This window comes from Cotesia glomerata, linkage group LG1, assembly GCF_020080835.1.
Source record: "Cotesia glomerata isolate CgM1 linkage group LG1, MPM_Cglom_v2.3, whole genome shotgun sequence".
In the NCBI taxonomy this organism is placed as follows: domain Eukaryota; kingdom Metazoa; phylum Arthropoda; class Insecta; order Hymenoptera; family Braconidae; genus Cotesia; species Cotesia glomerata.
The window spans coordinates 12981610-13001160 of NC_058158.1; the positions used below are offsets into that span (position 1 = coordinate 12981610).

General features: G+C 29.6%; 1 protein-coding gene across 7 annotated transcripts in view; it reads left to right on the forward strand.

Annotated features, from left to right (window-relative positions):
* The window catches only part of LOC123261367 (homeobox protein abdominal-A homolog), a 226508-nt gene that overhangs the window by 166208 nt on the left and 40749 nt on the right, over positions 1–19551 (forward strand). For 3 of the 7 annotated variants that reach the window (XR_006508674.1, XR_006508670.1, XR_006508671.1), the window contains 2 exons: positions 6585–6849; positions 7850–7886. Coding sequence is in view for 2 of the 7 variants with exons in the window: in XM_044722968.1 (XP_044578903.1) it covers positions 16355–17096 (742 nt within the window). In the remaining 5 variants the exon portion in view is untranslated. Of the gene's footprint in view, positions 1–6584; positions 6850–7849; positions 7887–11205; positions 11229–11386; positions 11421–14764; positions 17097–19551 lie in introns of those variants that run through there. The other 4 variants (XR_006508672.1, XR_006508673.1, XM_044722968.1 and 1 more) reach the window with 4 other exon arrangements.

A 19551-nucleotide genomic window follows, 5' to 3' on the forward strand; every position in this document is an offset into this window, starting at 1 on the left:
GAAAAAATGATCAGGACTGATCAGACCTGTTCATATCTGATTAGGCCTGATCAGACCTGTCCATGCCTGTTCATGTCTGAACCGTTAAATACGCTCAGACCTGATCAGATCTGTTCATGTCTGAAGTGTTAAATACGCTTAGACCTGATCAGACCTGATCAAGCCTGTTCATGTCTGAAGCATTAAATACGCTCAGACCTGATCAGATCTGATCAAGTCTGTTCATGTCTGAAGCATTAAATATGCTCAGACCTGTCCATGCCTGTTCATGTCTGAAGCGTTAAATACGCTCAGACCTGATCAGACCTGTCCATGTCTGATCATGTCTGATCTAGCCTAAAATAGATAAGGATTAAAACTCCATTTATCAGCTGACAAGAACTGTTCATGCATGATTTGCCCTCTTAAATGATATTTTAAGTCTGGAAGAAAAATGTTATCGAACTATAGACTGAAGTTCTATTTTCAAAATAAATTTATTCTGTATGACGTATCAGTTTCTATCCCCTTATAAATTTTAAATGTACAACTTGGATAAAAAATTTCGGCTTATATAAGCATGAACTTTTTAATTTTCCATGCCAAAACGATGATTTTTAACGATGAATTTTGACGCAATGACAAAATTTTTTACTGTGTTCCATCGAATACGCAAAATATAAGATTATTTAGTAAAAGTTTGAGTTTGATAGCATGAAAATAGCAAAATATATCAGTTGATATCGATAGGCGATAAGTCCTTTCAAGGTGTCTGTTATTATCTTAAGCTACGCATTGGTCCATTGCAGTAGTGTCAAAGGCTGCTAAATTGTAGAACACACAAATAATTCTTCATTTCCTATACGTTTTAATTAAAAAAAAACTTCAATTTTAAAAGAAAACAATAAAATTATAATTACGGAATAAACCTTGAAGAAATTTTTTTTTTACTTTACATAGAACCATGTGTTAATGGAGCGAAAAAAATACATAGCCGTCCCAAATAAATCACTCTAATATACACAGTAAAAAATTCCGCGTCATTGCGTCAAAAATCTTAGTGTTAAAAATTTTTGTGTTAAATATTTAACATATTTATGTGTAAATTTAACATTTATTCTGTTAAATCAACACAAAAAAGTGTTAAATATTTAACATAAAAATTTTTAACACAAAATTTTTTGACGCAATGACGCGAAATTTTTTACTGTGTATAATTAATTATTAATAATTAATAAATTAAGTATAGAACTTCGTTAACTATAAGGATAAGTCATGTATAAAATTTAAATTACTTAAAGTAGTTTGAAAGGTAAACTGGAGTCAAGATAAGTCATTGGGTCAACAGGTAAAGTATCAGACTAAAGAGCGCAACGTACAAGGTTCGAATCCCCGTCGTCACCAATCTTTTTTCTTTCTTTTATGGACCTGATCGAGTCAGACATGAACATACCTGGCCAAGTCTGATCAGACCCGGTCATTTTTCATATCTGATCAGACCTGAAGACCCATGCCTGTTCATATCTGATCAGATCTGATCATTTTTTCCCGGGTCAGCTTAAAGTTTCTCCTTGCAGAGTGATAGATCGAGTAATGAAATGCTATTTAAAGATCTATATCTTGATAATGTTTTTTTGATACCGTATTAATATTATAATATTTAACCATAATCAAATTCGTTAGGATAGATGTTATGAATCTATTCTAAATCACATAATTGGTAAATATAAAATTATTCAATAAAAATCTTAAAAAATAAAAATTGAATAACATTTTATCTAATTCAGCTAGAAATAACGTCCTGTTGATACAATTAAATTTTACGATGAGAGCTGATTACGTATAATGGGGAAAACATTCCTGATTCTTCTCACGGTAGACTTAGCTAATATTTTTTTAAGCGTTCGTGACGCTACGTATGGGTAATATGTCTGCAATCAAATCACATTAATAAAAATTACACAAATAATTTGTACACTAACACTGACATGTAATTATTAAATACAAATATGTAAAAAAAAAAAAAAGTAAACATATCAGTGAAGTTAATAACAAATAAAATTAATACAATCAAATTAATGAAAATAATCTCGACCGCTTACCATCCTTATAATGTTTACTACTACTCTCCCTCCCTTCTCCCATAGATGACCCCATGTCAATCCCATAGAAACCTCAATAAAAACTCCATAGAAATCTTCATAGAAACCGCATAGAAGACCCCTTAAAAACCTCATTACAACCTCCTCCCCAGATAACGCTCCCCAAAAAATCCCCATAGCAACCGTTGCTAGGCAACACTCCCATAACAACAGTTGCCTAGCAACAAGGCTTCATATCTTACCAAACCAACTTTTTATTTGGAGATTAAATATATTTTATTTATGACTTTTTTCATTCTGGCATTATCTATAGAAGTGCAAAGCATAGATTTTTATGACTATACTTTCGATTAGGTCAAGCGAATGATCATTATAGGAAAATTCGTGTGTACATTAAATATGAAGTAAATAAGATGTAATAATAAGAACACTTTTAGATATTTTGTCACACATTAATTTATTTTCAATTAAAAAATTGTTTTCTTGAGTATTGTCAATGCGTGAAACAAGTCTTTCGATGTCAGCCGACAGGTGGCTAGAGCTAGCGCAAAATTTTCACATGCAGAGTGATAGATCAAGTTTTGAAGTACTAATAAACGATGAAAAATTATATTATTTTTATATACTGTTTAAAAATTTGTGATCAATTGTTACATAACTTTCATGATGATTGAAAAATTTGTAAACCTGAATCTCGTCATTAAAGTAAATTTGTTCCTTCCGAAAATCTTCAACATACAATTTTAATGAACCTTCAATGTAGTTCAGTGGGTAGTTTTACTTATCGAGTCCCAATGTATACTACAATTAAGTCTTTTAGTTATTTTTTATACAATAAAGTTTGCAAAAAACATTCAGGGAACTTCTATGAATTTACTTTTCAATCAAAGAAGCGAGTATCATTGTGTCAAAATTTTAAAAGTGGTTTTCATTTTTACTAGGATTGTTGTTAGAATTGACTCACTTTTTCATTATCATTTTGCTGTTCTTGCTCATATTGAAAATATAAAATGACGTACCCTTTCGATAACATGATATAAATTCAAATAGATTTCCCTAATTAGAATTGAATATATTTAATACAATTAAATATATCCAGATACATACATTGAACAATCAGGTAAGGAAAACTATATATAAAAGAGTATTTTCATATGTTTTGTTAAATATTATTTCATTAGTCGTAAATACTGCTTCAATCTGTTAACTTACCATAGAATTTTTAGCCATCTAACAGTAGTAACAACTCAATAAAATTCAGTGAAACGAGAAACGTTAAACTATTATGATGGCACGTGGAAAGGCTTCTGATGACAACCATTCAAGATATAAAAAGTCGTAGAATCTTGTATTAGTTGAATGTGTTCGTCGACAATACTAGTAGCTCGTAATATTTTTTATTAAGCAGTATCATTTTTACGAACTATGACAGCAGAAGTAGACGTTTAAGTGAGACATCGCAAACTGCATTGTTGATTGAGTCACATGCATATTACGCTTCAGCGTTACAACGAAAGATGTCACACGCTTCATTCACATTGATTTTTAAAAATAGCTTTACACCTATTTGTATTTTATTTTAATATCGACGTGTTTCTATTTTTATCTTCTAATATATAAAATATGTCCCAAAAATTTCATTCTAATTTTACTCTAAAGACCCATAATCAATATTACGTAATACATATATAAATATTTTATTAAAAATCATATATTATTCAAAATTCTTTTGCAAACTTTTCGAATTAATTTATAAAAAAATTAATTTATTTTAATTACGAAATTTGTATAGTTAAAAAAAAATAAAAAAGTGATAATTAATAGTTTTGATACAGTTTTAAAGTTGAGATTTTACAAAAATATCCAATTATTTTTACACTTATTGACTGAAATCAAAATTCGAACCACTCTGGTGCAATCTTTTGGAACTATCTTTCTCTGAAGGTATCACCCGAAATATTTGCCAGCAATTTTCGAGGTTTAGGGGCAAGGGAGGGTAAGCGAATCGACTGTTTGTAGGTCTGTCGGTGTTGCAGGAGGGTTGTCATCCCTAAGCTACAGATGCTTGTTTCTTTATTCGTTAGATGACGCCACTGTTTCAGAAGGGTTAATATTTCGAATTTATCGGCTATATTGGTTTACCTCAAGATCGTTTTTTTTTATTATTTTTAAAGTTGAATTTATCAAAAATGATCGCTGTTACGATATTTGATTATTTTTTAAGATAGTTTAAAGCTTTCATGAGATTATAAAAAAAATTATTTAAACTCCAACATCTGAAATAATCATTAAATAATTGAAAAAAAGTAAATAAAATACTTACATCAATTAGGAAATTAATTGATTCAAGTAAGAGCTGTAATAATTTTTGGTTTTATCACTCAGTTTTGTTTCATGAAAATTAGAAAATAAAAATAATTTTTACCGTACTAATAATAACGTACACAGAAAGAATGGTTCACTTGAACCAAGAAAATATTTTTCTTGCAAATTATTTTCTTGCGCGAAAAAAAAAATTTTTTTTGACACAAGAAATTTCACTTATCCCAACAAAATTAATTCTCTTGCTTCAAGAAATACGTATCTTGATCCAAGATAATTTATTTAAATCAAGAAAATTTTCTTGTTTTGAGAAAATTTTTCTCTTGCTCCAAAAAATTAAATTCTTGACAGAAGTAGATTTTCTTGTCTTGAGAAAATTTTTCTCTTGCTCCAAAAAATTAAATATCTCGATAATAAATTTTCATTAATATTTTTATTGACGAACATGTCAAATGGGAAGATCAAATAATATTGAACCATTTTCTTTCATTCAATATGTATAATTGCGTGCTAAAATAATCTAAAATGGGTATCAAATATTCAAGAGAAAAATTTTCTCAAGGTAAGAAAATTTTTTTCTCAGCTGAAGTTGGTGGCTCTGCTTCTCTAAAGTATCTCAAAATCTTGATCCAATATAAAAATTTATTGTATCAAGTATTTATGATAATTTGAATTAAGAAAAATTACTTACACCAAAAATATAATTTCAAGAAAAATTTTTACTTCGGCCAAGACAACTTCGGTCTTCCTTCGGGCACCCGAAAATTTACTTGAGCCAAGAATTTTATTCTCCAGTCAAGAAATCTTTTTTTCTGTGTAGAATAATATATATTCTTAATTCAAGAAAATTTTAGATAAGTTTCAAATTCTCCATCTAAAAGTTTTTTTTTTTTTTTTTAATAATTACATCCATTCTAAATAATTTGTATAAGCTTCAAAAAATTGAGGTAAAGTAAAATTTTGTAAGCTAAAAACTAATCATGTAATTCAATGAAATTTTCATTTGTTTCAAAACTATTTCAGGCTACCAATTACATTTTTTTAACTAAAGTCAACTTTTATTCTTGTTCATACAACCCCTCTGATATCTACTTAAAAATGATTAAAAACGACCTTTTAACTAACATCTGTGGAAAAATTGAATCCTGAGTCTATAAATTAGACAAAAGGTTCGTAAATTTTATTTTTAATTTTTACTGCAGGAAGTTCAAAAGACAGGGATCGGCGCCACTATTTTACAGTATTAACTATTTTATTTTTTAGATAAACACTTATAACAGCTTGAGCATTAAAAAAATTAAAAAATATAATGAAGAGTAAATTTTTGGGACACAAATAATCTTAGAAGAATACCACTGAGAGATTTTCTTCACGCTTCAAATACATTAGTCATAACTGATGATAATTTTGTTTTTAAATTATTTTTTAACCGAAAACAATACTTGCATCGTATAAAGTCATTTTGAGATAAAACATACGTATCTCCAAGAATGTTTTTTTGAAGACTTCAAAAATTACCGACAAATCACCAAATTGCTAGTCTTTAAATTTTTTAAAAATTCTGTCAGAAAGCTACAAGGATTAATTTTAGTGAAATCAAAAATTAATCAATTATCATGACAGTTTTTTTCATTTTTTTCGAAAAATTTTTTCTTAGAAAAAGGCCATTTTGAAAATGACGTCTAATTTGTAAAAGTTTTATTTTAGTTTTTTTATTTTCGTGAATTATGTGATAAGTACTTTTCTGAAATAAAATATCAACACAGTACGAGTGGGGCTTTTGGAACCAGCCAGGCATTATTGATTTCTTTAGAAAAGCTCAGCTTTCTCTAACCTGACTAACCTTTCGTGTTATATTCATCCCATCCCACCAATCATCGTTTATATTTCTCGATAAGTAGCCTGCCTTTTATTATCAAGGGCTACCAAAATGTTCTCTCAATATTTACGTCTTTCAATAATTATTTTCAATATAATAAATAATAATAATAATAATAATAATAATAATACACCAATACGTCAATAAGTCAATAAGTTTTGTACAAAATTTTTAGCTAAATTTTGAAAATCTTATTTAAGACTTATTATTAAAAAGAAATAAAACTATAATACCGTCTATTTAGAAGATAATATTCACTATTAACCACAATAATGAAATATTTTTTTTTTTCTTTAATACAGTAAACCGCTTATCGTAAAATTGAAGAACGCGAGCAGCATAAGTGGTATAAGTGAAGTTGAGGTGTACCCACGCGTGCACACTTCCCGCTGGCATTTTATGTTTTGATGGCGCAATAAACCGGCGTAAAGCAGCAATAAAACGCATCGAATCACAAATCCGCTCGGCCGATGCCGTTAAGTGGCCTGACACTCGCAGAACTGTTATCTGACGAATCTTCAATTCTACCTTCCCAAGATATGTCACGTGTCATTCAAATACACTTGAGTAATAATATTTATTGTATATCTAGAATTTTTTATCTTTTATGTAATTCAACTTTAACTTTATTCAATTCTATGGTGGTGCTTGGGGGTGAAGCTTTTGTAAAATGTATCTAAATCTATATAGCGATCCTGGATATTTGTAATTAGCCCTGGATGCTTCTAAAATTATTAAATTTATTAACGATTATACGATATAAAAATTATAGAAACAGTTTCACTAATTTTTATCCAAAAGTATTTATTGGAATTGTTTTTATGATTGTCTTTTGATGTATGCACAGAAAAAAAAATCAACTTAATTCAAGAGAAAAATTATTGATCCAAAAAAATCATCTTTAAATATTTTTTTGTTTAGAATGAAACCGAAAAACTACTGAATTAAGAAATTGCGAATTTAGTTTAAGTTACAATTTTATTAACTTTAGAGTAAAGAAATTGTTTAGAATGGTTTTCTTGGTATAAGAATTTTTCTCTTGAATCATTTTAATTTTTTTTAGTATACAAAAAAAAGATTTACTTAAATCAGAAAAGTTTTCAAAAAGATTTAAGTTGTTTTGGAGCAGGAAGAAATTTATCTAGCTCAAAAATTATTTCTTCAACCCCTTGGTTGATAATTTTCATTTTCCAAAATATTTTCTTATAAGAAAATATAAGTACGATAAATAAGTACTCCAACAAAATATTTTTTCTTCTGACTTAAAAAATAAATAGAAATAAAAAAATCTCTTATTAAAATTTTCTTTTGTATTTTTAAATTCTTTAATAAATTGATGCTGTCGTAACAATCTTTAATTAACAAATTTGCTTGTCAGGAAATAGAAAAAATAATTTTCCAGAGATCTAGAAACCTGAAAAAACAATAAAACGCATAAATTTTTATCGAGCTTTGTTCGCAATTTAGAGTGAAGGTGAAGGGATTTCAACAATTGTTGTTCTTCGCTAACTTTCCATATTTTTATCGCAACAATTATCCAGCAATTTAAAATTTTTCATTGTTTTAGATAATGGAGCTAGGATCGAGTACTGCAAATCTGTAAAGAAAAAAAAATATTTTAATCACCTAGCACTCATTCTCACTCTCATAAAAATGGAGCTGATAAATACAAGTAATTCCACAACGTGAGCAGGTATCGATTGTTGTTGATAAGATACCAACCAAGTATGCAAATGGTTGCTCTCCAGGTACTCCACAGTTTTCTGTGCTTCCAAGATTTTCAGTCGCTAAAGTAGAACTAACGTACGAATTCTTCTATATCACCTTTTTGTTGTGTAATCAAATACTCGAATAAACATCAACTAAATCGAATAGAGTCAACGATTATAAATTTTTTTTTCAGTGATGTTAGTAAACATGATTCATGATTTAAATGTTTGCAATTAAAGAATATGTATAATTATTTAAATAAAGTTATATTAGATTGTTAAATAAATTGAAAATGAGAGAATAAATGTGATCATTTTACGGAGCTACCGTTACCAGTTTTAATCACAACATTATCTGGTATATTACACTGATTTTATGACATCGTGATGACAAAGGCCATAAACCATTGAGTAGCTCTAAAAATTTGTAATTTGGTGATAAAAATTCGAATTTCGAAGTAACATATTGGAAAGTAGTTTAATTTAAAGTTGTAGCAGGCCATGAAATAATAACAATAGTAATAATAATAACATAATAACGATATCAGCTCACATTCTATTAAAGTATCCGAACATAAAATTTGTCGTTTGTCGATCGAGAGACAAGAACACCTTTACTACGAATCACGCAAGGAAAAAAAAAATAATAATGATAATAGTAAAATAAAAAGGAGGGAAAACATGACGAGGGTCAGGGTTTTTGTTATCTGTTCGAAGATGGCGCACTAGGTGTCTCTTTGGATGCTTTAGGCGTCCTCTTAGCTCTCTACATATTTTTGTCTTTTGGAACCTCGGACCACCGTCCATTCCTGTTTTTATTCCTTTCCTTGTCGCATCGTCATCTTTATCATGAGTCGTAAAAGATTTTTTTTTGTGTGGGTATGTGTGACGAAGAGACGTCTGAAGAACAGAATTCCAGTGAAAAACTGGCTGCCTATCAGTTCACAACTGGACTTCGATCCGGTGACCACAGCCTATTTATTCCGCAACGCTTATATTTATACATCAGAAATGCACTCACTACTTTACTTTTTCAATCAAATTTATCTGACGAGAGGATCCAACAAGTAAAACTACCTTGTGGATTTACTTGCATGTGAAGATACTTTCCTTACATGTGTAATTTTTATTTTTAGCATTATTGACTTATCATGATTTACTACTGAATGTGAAAAGCAATTTCGCTTTTATGGAATTTAGATATTAAAGAGCTGTTCTTTGGTTAATTCTGACATGTGAATTGATAATAAAAAAATAATTGAGAGGATTGACTACTGTAAATATACCTGGGATTGAATTTCAATTCATCTAGTGACGGAGTTTTGTCAATAAAAAATTTTCATTCATCATAATTATAATTTTAGAAAACGAATTTTGAGTCAGAAGTTTCATTTTGAAGAACTTGTTTATATTTATTTATTTATTAATCAACATACGCCTATCAGCAATACATATCAATAAAAAGTATTTAAAATTAAATAACATTAATTTAAGAGAAAAATTAATTAGAATTTAATTAATGAAAAAAAAAAAAAAACGAGAAAATAAAAGAGTCTTTGTAATTTATACATAAATTGTTTTTTGATATTCGATATACACGCACTGAATGTATCACCGTAGAATTCCTCTTCATCATTTAGTTTGTGTATATTAATTAAATTAAAAAAATTCTTGAGTCATTCAAAATTTACTTGAAGCAAGAACAATTTCTTGGCTCTAGAATTTTTGTGTTTAATTAAAAAAAAACCAAACCAATACTTCAAAATAATTTTAGATTTTTTTCTCTTGAATCAAGAAAATTTTTCTCTCGGTTGAATGTCTATAAAAAATCCTTAACTGACAAAAAAATTAACTCGATTTAAGAGAAAATATCTTTAACGAAGAAAATCAATTCGGAGAGTTTGATTGTTTTTAATCAAGGAAATAAATTCTTAGATGAATTGAAGTTTACTTAAGATAAAAGAAATTTAGTATAATAATTGGTCGATTCGATTTAAAATCAAGAATTTCTTCAAAATAATTATCTTGGTACAAAATTTTTTCTCGAATCGAGTTATTATATTATCTTTATCAATCTGTGCAAAAACTCGTATAAAAATATAGTTTAAGGTACTTTAGAGAAGGATAATTCCGTCATATTGGGAAGGGGGTCTTTTTAAAAAAATATTTTTGCATTTTTTTTTAGTACACTAATCATTTTTGAACTTCAATTGAACAAAATAAAAAATATTTTAGTTCACTATTTCGATCTAAGAAAGTTTTCAAAAGACTCAAATTACTTTGACATGACTTATGTAAATGAGTTGAGCAAAAACTTCGTTGTAACTCAAGATATTAAAAAAAAAAAAAAAAAACGTCTTTTTGTCGTAGCTACTCAAGTTGTCTAGCTGCCATCGATCATCTCAGTGGAATTACATATTCGTTTGATCAGACCAGGTTCTATTATAAAAACAAGATATCGTTTTACTTATGTGAATAGAAAAAATGGACTTACTAGGATCGAGGATATATTTTATCTTGTGTAACCATAGAAGAACCCTTTTTTTAGTTATGCGTTTATTCTGTCGGACAAAGTTCATGCGAAAGAGGAGTGACGATGTAGAAGAGAGACCTAGGTATTTTTTTCTTTCTTGTTCATAACTAGTAACTAACTATATATTCAGGTTTGTTCAAAGGCGGTCTTCGGTCTTCGGTCTTGCTATTAGCTGGAAAAAGAAAGTCTTATTTCCAGTGGCCAGATTGTCTAACCAGTAAGAAGTAGAAGTGGTGGCACATTCATCTTTATGGATCCTATTCAAAGATTGTATTTTGACATAGTTATGGTATTTTATATGCTCGCAGTGATCCCCTGTGAGAGGAAAAAATCAAAACAGTTTAAGGACAGATATACCTGAAAAATAAGTTTATACATTTATGCTCGAATAAGTATACTAGGGTCAAGTTCATTTTCTCAGAAATCATTTTTGTTATGTGATATAGGTATTTCTGTTTAAAATAAGTAAAACAGAATTCGTAGAGCTGAACGAAAAAAAAGTCATTATGTGAAAAAATGTTGCGACTTCTTTTGATGAACAGTTTTGAATTGATTAGCCAAAAAATTATATGATTTAATTTATGATTATTTTATCTGATTTCATATTTAGTCAATTGATCAAAAATAAAATAAATAAATTATTATTACAATTTTTAACCTATTCTTTTTTTATTTTTCCAGAAAAAATCACCAAGTCGCGATCGGTAAGTAACAATCATCAATTAAAAAATATTAAAGATTTAAATTCATAAAATTCAGGCTTACGATTTTTTAGAATCACATGCATTTAATAATGTTTTTATTATGATGATGGGCCATTATTATCATGACCCATTAAATTGTATTTTTCTTTAATTTACAGCAAAAAAACATCAGATTAAAAAATGAATCAGAAAGTAAGTAAATTTTAAACAAACAAAGATTAATTTTGAAAATCAATGTTGTTAAAATTTATGCAACTATAAAATTATTGCAAAAAAAGTTTCAGTTTTAATGTAGTGTGAAATATAAATTTCATATTAGGTACATGAGTAATCAGAGCATGGCTGAAATGTAGTAAAATGACACCTACTATTGAAACATTTTTCGTGTTGCGAGAGGTTTTACGTGGGCTCTGTTTTAAAAGATCGTGTCATTAACAGGTTAATGTCATAAAATCCATTTGGGACTGGATTATTTTCATCCATTTTTCATAAATTGATGCGTAATCATTTGTCATACACTGATAGAAGGATTTGTTTATAGTTAAAAATATTTGTTAATATTTAACAAATCATTTATTAGAGACCACTTTTTAGTCCTTAACGAATATTTCTTAGTATTTAAAAAGATTTATTAATATTTAATAAATGAATATCAGATTTATTGAATACAAACAAATCATTTTAAATAATAAGAAATATTTATTTAATACTAAAAAGTGGTCTCTAATAAATGATTTGTTAACTATTAACAAATATTTTTTGACACAAATAAATCCTTCTATCAGTGTATATATTGAGAGAATAATTTCAATTTTTTTTTTTTTTTCCAATTAGTCTCAAATTTTCATCGTGCTCATCAAAATCAATTTTTTCTCATGAATTTTTCAAAATTGTACAATAGTTTGAATAAAAATTCATTAAAATTTTTTGGAAAAAAGAAAATTTCTTGACTCAAAAAAATATTTTTGGCTCCAATAATTGTCTACTTTGGCTAAAACTTTGATAATTTTAAATATTTTTTAAGATTCATATATTTTATAATTTCATATATTTCATATTTTTTATAACATTCGATCATGAATTCTTCAAATTTTCAAAGCCATCATAACATTTTTTTTTTCAATGTACATAATTTTAAACTCATATCAGAGACTTGGTAGGCTTGAATTGATATCATACGAGACTCGTCTAAGATTGTGCTACACTCACTACAGATCTCGTCAGCACACACATATTTATCGACACGTATACAAAGCTAAGTAGTCAATCCCCTACATAATGGCAAATGCGTCATTTCTTTACACTCGTGTCATCAATTCAAGCTTATACTGGAACCCCTCACTTAACTCATATGTATCAAAAGTATATATTACTGTAAACCTTAAAACCAGATCTATTATACGTTAAAATTTCCTCCATTAAATTTATTTAGAAACCTCAAAATTAAGGTTCGAATTAATTTAGAGGGTCGAATTAATTCATATTAATCAATTAAATAATTTTATTCTAATTAATTTAATCGAATAGTTAAAATTTGAAAACTCTTAACTGTAGTTAAAGTAGTTTCGACTTTATTTCCAAACATAACAGGCTCTATGAAGTGCTATAGAGTTCTAAAATAAAATTATCTTTTTTAAATACAGATTTTATTGAAAAATTATCTGCTACTGTTTTGTAAAAATTTTAGTGCTCTTAAAATTTTTAGGACGATTCTCTTTTTTATATTTTCATTGCATAAACAACAGACTCAGTGAAACTATTCTACTTGATTGTGAATCATCTAATACCGAGAACCATTTATAATTTTTTATTCGAGCACATTTTACTGGTTTCTGATTATTTTATAACAGTAAATTATAGATTTCTCTATTGACTATAAGATTATTAAGGTTTCTAAATGATGGGCTGTAAATAAATATTTAGTAGCCATAATTATGAGCAATTACGTGATAATCTTTGATATTATACATTTAATAATAATTTATATTATGCAAATTTGAAAAGGTTTTATTATAGTCGTGATTAAAGAACAGTATTATAATTCTAAAAGTTACAGTACTATAAATCATAATAAACTTGATTATGGCGATGAGAGTGATTTTATGTTTTAGATTAAAAATTTTATCATATTATTATTTATTGATCTTCCTTTTTCCTCTTGAGTTCATTTTAGAACAAAAATAAAATTATTGAAATCAAAAGCCCGAAATTTTATTATTAATATTAATAATCTCATAACTTGATAGATAAATTATTATCTCCCAATTATTTTTATAGTGACAATAAATTAGATCTGACATTAAATTAGATTTCGATGAAAGATATAATAAGGTACAAAAAATTTTTTCTTAAGAAAAATTTTTATACAATTATAAGGTAAAAGCCCCAATAGATGATCACGTACCAGTATATGATCACTCCATGTATCTGTACATCTATATTCACAAATATAGGTATACAAATACATGGAGTGATCATATACTGGTACATGATCATCTATTGGGGCTTTTACCTTAAGGATGGTTAAGCTACATTAAACTTTTTAGCGGACGAATAATATAATTTTTTTTTTTAATTTCCGTAAAAATAATTTTATTCTATTTATTTGTGATATTAAAATAAAATTATTTGCCTGTCAAATTTTTAATTTCTTCTAAAATTAATTAATTTAATGAAACAATAAAATTTATCTCAATTATGGAATTTTATCTGTCAAGTTATTATTATCTTGAGTATCAGAATTTTCAGCTCTGAAAAAGATTTTTCTACCCTCTTTTATTCGCGCCTCGAGGATGAAGAATGCCTGGCACGTTCTTTTCTATTCCTTTCATTTTTATTCATTTTTTTATCTATATCTTTTCATTCACGCTCTTTCCTCCTCTATAACAAAGTTTGAAGACGGGAAAACTAAGGTGGGGAAAAATGAGAAAAGAGTCTTCAATATTTTGGCAAAGACGGGTTCAGCATTTTTCGAGAGCTACTTAGAGTATCTCAACGATATATGCTGATGAAAATTCTCCTCTTTTGAAAATGTGACATCAAAAATCGAGTCGTAGATTAATTTATGATGTCGTTACTCTGTTTACGATTTACCAAAAAAATTATACTTATAATACATTATACATTAATATATAAAAATATAATCAACAGAAGTGAAAAGTTTCTCAATTACTCTTTGAAAAAAATTTAATAGGCAATATATTACCGAAAAAATCTTTAAAAATTAATGTCAAGTGGCAAATATGTACTCATCTGATGAGGTCAGGGTACCCATATGGTATTCGAGATTAACAGAAAGCCGACGGTGTGAGTAAAAGCCGAGAAGAAACAAGGCATAAAAAGAGAGAATAAGAGGTTTCAGATTAAAGAGTTCTCTATTTATCTCGCTTGTGTTGTGGAGAAAAAAAAACTTTAGATGATTCAAATGTATAGCGAATAGTAAGATGAAACGTCAATTGAACGAAAAATGATAAAGATAACAAACAATTCGTCTGTGAAAGAGACGATAAGTAGAAGAAAGTGTCCACAGTTAGATCAAGAAGTCTAATGGTAATGGTCCATCAAATTTAAGCGCTGAAGCTGAAACAGTATCATGTCAGAAGAATTGTTGATGAAGAATGTACGTGACAATATATTATTGAGGATTTGGAATGTTTATTTGAAGCTTGTTGTGACGTAAAATAGACAATTGAAACTGGAACTGGAGTTTTGAAGACAGTTAAATTCATGATGGGCAGTAATTTGAAAGACCTTGTCATTCTTGGAATAACGTGGTCATGATCATAATCTGAAGTTTAGAGCCTCAGAGCAATACAAAACGCATGCCTTAACAATGTGCCAAGAATGAGTGTATAGCGCAGCAGTGCTCAATGTGAGGTAGAAGGCGAGAAAAGAGAGAGATAGGAAGAGTGAGAGCAGCAGTCAGCAGTGGCCAGCTAGCAGCGCCACACCAGTACCACACGGTGACAGCAGCAGTGAAAGCAGCACAGGAATACCAGCAACGGTGATGCTGGTGGTGGCGGCAACTGAGCAAAACCAAGTGAGCGTGTGACAGTGGAGAAGCATCCAGAGGAAGTGAGATCGAGAGCGGAGGATTTAAGGTATGGTGAAATGTGAGCTGGAAAGAGAGAGAAGACCGGTAGAAACCCATTCATCTTGGCGCGCCTAGCTTGCCTGGGATTGGTCCTCTGATCGTAAGGTCATGCACCGATTGGTCCGTTCTGTTTACCAGCTGTGCTATTCAGAGGAGAGGGGCTGCAAGAGACAAGCGGCGCCATTATTGTAAGGGGTTACATTTAGCTGGCTGTAGTGTAGTACGCGGTGTTCAGGATAGGGGGCTATAGTACCTTCATGCATGGCCCATAAAGGATTCGTCGACTATCCGAGAAGTACGCAAGAAACGGCATCTAACACCTGACAAGCCGTGATCTCCCATTCTCCCGCGCCTTACAGCCCTATTTCAAGGGTTAAAATCAACTACTCCAGACGGATCCTTTTATCGTTGTTGACATTCTCGTGCTATTTAATATTTATTATTATTGATAATTATTAATAACTGTAGTATTTCATCGATTATTAATATTATTTATGTGATCATAATTGTGCATTGTGTTTTGTTAATTAGTATAATTATCGTGTAGCAAGATAAAGACTAAAGTGGTTGATTGATTAAAGAAGAACATGGTGTGTTTCTAGTCGATGGTTTTAAGCCTAATAATATTAAGTAACGCTTCTGAAACAGTTTGTTTGAAACTTGGGCAAATAGCTGTTACTATTTTAGCATGGTGTGTTATGTGCCCTGTTGCATAAGTGGTAGTAAAAGTGAGGATAAAGTACCAATAAAGAGAGTTTAAGCGAGGGGGAGGGTGTGAGGCTTATACCAGGAGGAGGGGGATGCCAACAAACGCATGAAAACATCTTGTGGATTTAAAAAGGACACCATTTGTGAATTTTTAAAATACAGTGTTTGTAAATAACAGAATTGGTCTAGCATGCTTTGAGCTTACAACCAACAGTCCAAGGAAAATTTACCAAGTTTGAGGTAACAATTACAATGATGGGTTCAAATAATCTCGAGGGCAGATGTTGACTGCCCTTAATCGAGTGCGGGGTTCGCTTGCGCAGCGATGAGTTCTAAGTTCATAATCGATAGTATGCTACCTAAGTATCACCAACAATTTCATCATCAACAGTTATTTGCAACTTCAAATCCAAGTTCTCTTCAGACTTGCTCAGGTGGATCATCTACCGCAAGCCTAGAGTCCAGCCTGTCGGCAGCAGCCGTAGCCGCGGCAGCTGTCAATTACGCTCATCACAGTTCGCCCTCACCAACAGGCTCTAGTCCTCAGCACTCAGGAAGCTCTGCCTCAACATCACCGGCGGCAAGAACAGCTTCTAGCATGTACCCCTACGTGTCCGCAGCAGCGGTACATCATCATCATCAGCAACAACAGGCGGTTGCTGCAGCAGCTTTTGGTGCAACCTCGTCTATGGTACCTGGATTCGGGTCATCGGTTGCTTCTAGCGCAGCATTGGCAGCAGCTGCCGTTGTTGATGCTGCCAATGGTGATAAATCCTGTCGATACACCGCCAGTCTTACCGGGAACGTCGCGCCCAGTTCCACAGATCCTATAGTCAATTACAATTTAAGTCATCATCATCAGAATGGTGGTGCTTCCAGTGGTCTCGTCTCATCATCACCCTCATCAGCCGTGTCTGCCGCTTCAGCTTCCATGGCAGCAGCGGCACAGTTCTATCACCAAGCCGCCGCAGCGTCTGTTGTTGATCCGCTGACTTCCTGTCAGCAGCCCACTCCCGGACAACCAGGAATACCTGACATTCCCAGATATCCTTGGATGTCTATAACAGGTGAGTAGTCACGTAGATTTATGTCTATCACTGGTTATGCTTTTATTAGCATGCAATCCACGGCTCTAATAATCCGATCACTGCACCCGGTTGTTTATACAGCTTGCTCACATTTGTTATTTATTATTGAAACTATGAATTTCATTGATTATTATTCTTGTGATACAGCTTACTTCATTGAGTAAATAGGACTTTAAGGCCAATTGAGCTTTCCGTCGGCCGTCGCTACTCAAGCATACGCTTCATAGGTAATAATCATCTATGTTCGAGGCTATAAAGTCGTAAAATGTATTGATCATTAATGTTCATAATGGATACTTTTTATAGCATATACTCACTTCTATTTTCCATCATGCAATGTCTGGTATCTTTTCGATTAATTTATTTAATTTTTAGTACACTTCCAATAGACATTTACTTTTTTCATATGTTCAGTACTATCCCAAGCTAATTAAGTTGGAATCATTGAAGAAGCAGTATTAATAATCTCTGATAATTGATGTCTTGCAGCTATAAATAGATACCTTGATATGTAAAATGATATTTGTTAATTAGTAGATTATACATATGTCATTTTTATTTACTTAATGTTGTTTTATATGGTAATTTATTATTTAAAAATTTATTTTTAACGTCGTTAGTCATTATACTTATAAGGAATAAATCTCTTGGCATTTAATGTGCTATCCTTATTTTGTTTTGGTTACATGAAATTGTTTGTAATTGGAAACAAATATAGGCTCATTAATCTGCAGCAATTCGGTTTTCATGACTTTTAGTTTCTCATAAAAAATATTGAGAGGGTATTCTTCTTTTACCATCTTACAAATTTCAAATTTATTTTTTCTGATGCTTAAGCTTTTGTTCAACGGTAAGAGTAATTGAAGACCATCAAACCGATAGGTAGTATACAACAATGAATGCATAAGTATATTACAATAACTATTAAAATAATAACGATAATACCAATGATAAGTAGTCTCGGTATAGAAGTTGAGTAATTAGAGATTGCATCTCCATAGAGTTTTCACGATTCTCGGATGAAATAATTCTATAAAGAAACCAAGTTTCTCATCGTAAAAAGAGAATCATTATCTCGTTGGCATTAAAAATATTATTTTCTTTTGCTTAATGTAATCTTATAACTGTTTTTGTCCTTGAACATTATATTTTAGACCAATTTAGATTATAAACATTATTTTTCATCAAATGATAATTATTTACTCATTAAATATTTTTTAAAATTCATAGAAAAGTATGAACATATTTTTTGAATTGTTAATGAACAAAAAAATTAAAATAACGGTGTTTATAAACTGAAAAAAAAATTCATTTTGTTCAAAATCCGTCTACTTATGAATTATTGACATTATTTACTTATCAAATTATATTACAGAACAACAATAAAATACTCGCTTATAAATATGTAGTAAATGTGACTAAAAAAAAAAAAAAAAAGTGATATCAAAGCGAATAACCATCAATGCTATGATCAATGTCAAGGTCAAATGAAAAAAATGAAAGTTTATTAAAATAAAACATCATAATAAGCATACTTTTTATTTTCAATTATAGTACTGATAAATGAATGACCATGAGTAAAAATAATGATAAAAGTAAGGCTGTAATTATTCTGATGCTAATTAAATTTAAAATATTACATAAATAAGACACGAATCAAGGTCAAAATTTACAATAAGCTGTAGGTGAAATAATGGTCGAATAAATTTACTCTCCTAAAATAATACATTAAAAAATGCATTTTTGCGTCAGATATAAAATTGAAATAACTTTGTCTTAAGTAAAATCATAGTTTTGAAATTAAACCAAGCATAAAAATAAATTGAATTAAAATTGCGCTACATGGTACTTTATTTTATTACTATCAATTATCGTTTATTTATTATTGCATTGTCTGTGTAGTCTTATCGTAATTTGACACACAAAGGAGCCGATTATAAAAAGCAATAAGTCATAGCACTTTAAATAAATCGAACACTTTTTAAATGTTAGCATAAATAAAAAATTATTTTTAAAACAATATCTTTATTTATATTTCTTTACTCTGACCTTTAGAAAGACAAGTAATTCTGTAAATATCATCAGATTAAAGCCTAATCTTAAGTATAAAATTTCATGTCGTCAAATTTATTTTGCAGACTGCAAAAAATGGTTCTAAAAGTGAAAAAAATCTATCAAATTGTTACATAATTATTAATTATTAATTATTAGTTATTTATCAGGCCTAAAAACTTTATGATAAGCACATGTACCCAAAACAACTTGACGTGCATAGAATGTTTTGATTATAATCAATGCTTATGTATAGTTGCAATAAAATTTTAGAAATATTTATACAGTTTTTATTAGAGACAGCTAATTTATTTCTTTATTATTCAAGTCTTGACAGTATTACCGTAGGTCACTTTTTATGCGAATGCGAGTTCTAGTCAAC